Consider the following 3,942-nt stretch of genomic DNA (forward strand, 5'->3'; position numbering starts at 1 on the left):
ATAACCCCAAAGAAAAAGGATATTTGTGCCTAACTATTACCGGTGTTTCCTCCATGAAACCAAACATTAGAAAGAACTTAAACGTCCACTATTCAAATAATCATATATAATTCTAAATGGTTATTTAAAATGACAAATACACAATGTTCAACAAATATTCATTGAGTGTCTACTATGTGTTGGAAAAAATGGGTCCATATGCCAAGGGTATATCAAAGAACAAAGATATAAAAATCCCTGCTCTGATTGAATTTAATTTTAGTAGTAAATATGAGAAATACACATACAGAAAAATAATAGTTAAGATTTCAGAAAACATAACAAATTGTACAGAGATTATATTGCTATGTAAAATATATATTGTAATGACTGATGTGATTTAGAAGTGGTAGTATTTAGTGTTATTCAATCATTTTTGTTAAATAAAACATAAGTTAATTGCTATAAAATATAAAAGTTTTGAAAGGCTAAAAATGTTTTCTAGCTGGGAGCATCTAACAACTCATTTAATTAATTATTTATTGAATATAATTAATTATTATTATTATTAATTTATTCCACCATTAAAATAGTGGCCATGTCTAGTCTAATGAAGGATCCCAGAAAATTATAGATCATCAACACAGTGTAATGTATGCCCTGATAGGGACAAAGAAAGAAGACTCGAATCTCACGTTTCTGAATTCATTAAAAGAGTCAAGCAATAAATTTACATACAAAGAAACAGAGAAACATGCACTACAGCAGTCAGTATGCTAGTAGAAGAACGATAAGCTACATCTGAAGAACTAGGAGTCCAGTAAGAAATAACGTATGTCTGCATTTGATCTAAATTAGCTCATATTTAAAACAAAATTAAAGTATTACAAAAAATGTTTTGATTCTGTTTTTCTCTCATTTCAGATTATTCCAGAAGGCAATGGGTTTTGAGACACATCCATTGGCAAAACACTTGTCACAGGCATTGCTTGGTGAGTCTGACATTTGAACATGGCAAACATTGCCCTCCGAAACCTGTGATTTAAAAAAAAAAAAAAAGGAAAAACCTGAAATTATCCTACAATGACTTGGGTTTTTTAGCATTTTTATATATAGCTAAGGTGCCTTTTTGCCAGTTGACATACCCAAATAAATTTCTGCCTCCAACTTTAACAACCCCTGTTGAGAGCCATTATAAATATATAGGGTATATGATACAGTTATTGACCAATTTTACACCATTGATTATAAACATTGAAAACAGTAATGTAATTCAGTCATTAATGCATGTTTTAAATGACACTTCCAGGGGCCAGCACTGTGGCATAGCAGGTAAAGCTGCTGCCTGCAGTGCCAGCATCCCATATGGGCGCCGGTTCAAGTCCCAGCTGCTCCAGTTCCGATCCAGCTCTTTGCTGTGGCCTGGGAAAGCAGTGGAGGATGGCCCAAGTCCTTGGACCCCTGCACCCATGTGGGAGACCTGGAAGAAGCTCATGGCTCCTGGCTTCGGATCGACCCAGCTCCGGCCGTTGTGGCCAATTGGAGAGTGAACTAGCGGATGAAAGACCTCTCTCTCTCTCTGCCTCTCCTTCTCTGTCTGTGTTGCTCTTTCAAATAAAAATAAATAAATAAATAGACACTTCCAATATCAACTGCAATGAGTTATTTGAGCTAAGGATAGGTGTTTCATGCATCTATTCTTCTGAGCAACCACCATTGAAATTAAGGGGCGGGGCTGGCGTTGTGTCCAGGTAAATGGCTACATGTGCTGCCAGCATTTCATATGAGCATCAGGGCATGTCCCAGCCACTCCGCTTCCGATCCAGCTCCCTGTTAATAGCCTAGGAGAAGCAGTGGAAGTGTTTGGGCCCCGCCACCCACATGGGAGACCCGCAGGAAGCTCCTGCTTTGGCCTGGCTGAGATCTGGCTGTAGTACCCGTCTGGGGAGTGAACCAGAGGATGGAAGATTTCTCTGTCTCTCCCTCTCTCTCTGTAACTCTGACTTTTAAAATAAATCAATCTTTAAAGAAAAAAAAAAGAAATTAAAGGGACTTAGAAGGATCTTTTAAAAAGCACTACCAGCAGTTGGAATTAAAACAGTTCTTGGGGTGGGCGTTGTGGAGCAGTGTGTTAAGCCACCATTTGAGACATCCACATCCCATATCAGGGCTGGTTCATGTCCTGGCACCTCTGCTTCCTATCCAGCTTCCTGTTCATGCACATCCTGGGAGGTGCAAGTTCTTGGGTCCCTGCCTCCCACATAAAAGATCCAGATGGAGTGCCCAACTCCTAGCACAGTCTGGCCCAGTCCCATCTGTTGCAGGCATTTGGAGGGTGAACCAGCAGGTGGAAGATTTCTGTATATGTGTTTACTTTGCCTTTCGAGTAGATGAAAATACACATTTTCTAATTTTTTAAAAGATGTGTTCTTTATTCTTCTTGGGTGGGCTTAAAATCTTTCCAGTGCTTCACACAGATATGGTTAAAGCTGTTATCTCAAAAATGGGCATAAATATATAAGCTTCATGGAAGTAGCATGTGCACTCCAGGATCAAATTACCTAACCTCTAGTAAGAGTTTCTAGCCAGAGATTTAAGTACAGTAGGTCTGTTCATTCCATCTCTCTGCAGTACCAGGAAATATAATCATCTAAATTTCACTGAGGAAACAGGAAAGGCATTCTCTGCTGAAAGTCCCAGAGCAGAAGGAATGACTACTTACCTCTTGCAGCTCCACGCTGGAGTGTTCTCCTTGCATGGGAATGACAATGTCATCTTTCTGGTAAGTATAAACTATGTTTTCCACTAAGGGAGCCCAACATTGACTTGGACATTTTCTGGTAGAAGAATCACCCTTTTCTTTGGAATCTACCACTCTCTGTATTTGGGTATTGTAAAATCTCTTCCAGGGGCTTTGCAATTTTTTTATTTGATAGGTAGAGTTATAGACAGTGAGAGAGAGAGACAGAGAGAAAGGTCCTCCTTTCCATTGGTTCACCCCAAAATGGCCGCTATGGCTGGCGCACTGCGCCAATCCGAAGCCAGGAGCCAGGTGCTTCCTCCTGGTCTCCCATGTGGGTGCAGGGCCCAAGCACTTGGGCCATCCTCCACTGCCCTCCCGGGCCACAGCAGAGAGCTGGCCTGGAAGAGGAGCAACTGGGACTAGAACCCAGCGTCCATATGGGATGCCAGTGCCACAGGTGGAGGATTAACCAAGTGAGCCACAGTGCCGGCCCCCGAGGCTTTGCATTTGAAGATGCTTAGTGGGTAGGACTGGGGTCTCGGGTTGCCTATGATTATCTCTAAGTGTTGAAAGTCACAGATGCTGCTCCAGTTACAGGAGCTAAATAATGTTATGCTACATTAAGTGAATTTCTATCAGTTACCCTCTGGAAAGTCTTAGAGCAGAATCCACTGGCTTTCTGTATCCATTTTTTTATTCACCAGTATTTTAGACATTACTTACCTTTTATTAGCAGCCACATAAATACAGGGATTGTAGAATGTAGAAGATTTTGCAAACAGTGGTGCTATGATGGCCATTGCGGGAGGAATCTTCTTTGGATCACCAAATGAAGCCCATAAGCACACGATGGAATAAGGAGACCATGCCACCAAAAACATGAAGATCATTATCACAGACATCTGTTTAAAAAAAAAAAAAAAAAGTATCTGCCAAAGTCAAAATCCAAATCTAATCCACTAAAAAATACTGCCATATCTAAAATAGCACAAAAATCTATCAGTATTGGAATCTGAATAAGTCTAGCTGTTGATGACAAGAAGAAAACAGTTGAGCTTTTGTCTTCAATGTTCTTTGTTTAGGGACCTGAACTTATCTATGATAATAAGAGCTGGTGCAGTGGGTGTGTCAGTTAATAAATGACACTGCCTTTGAGAATGTTAACACTCATAAGGAATGCCTCTTTTTTTCTAAGAAACACCACAAAAACTAACTTTGAT

At 40.1% G+C, this 3,942-nt stretch overlaps 1 protein-coding gene across 1 annotated transcript in view; it reads right to left on the reverse strand.

Annotated features, from left to right (window-relative positions):
- Positions 1-749: 749 nt before the first annotated feature.
- RRH (retinal pigment epithelium-derived rhodopsin homolog) overlaps positions 750-3,942 on the reverse strand; it is a 15,165-nt gene continuing 11,972 nt past the window's right edge. Inside the window, exons 6-7 of the mRNA XM_002717186.4 lie at positions 3,446-3,624; positions 750-1,014 (exon numbers count right to left, since the gene is read on the reverse strand). Coding sequence (XP_002717232.2) covers positions 900-1,014; positions 3,446-3,624 — 294 coding nt within the window. The 3' untranslated portion in view covers positions 750-899. The remainder of the gene's footprint in view (positions 1,015-3,445; positions 3,625-3,942) is intronic.

Source organism: Oryctolagus cuniculus, chromosome 8, assembly GCF_964237555.1.
Source record: "Oryctolagus cuniculus chromosome 8, mOryCun1.1, whole genome shotgun sequence".
In the NCBI taxonomy this organism is placed as follows: Eukaryota; Metazoa; Chordata; class Mammalia; order Lagomorpha; family Leporidae; genus Oryctolagus; species Oryctolagus cuniculus.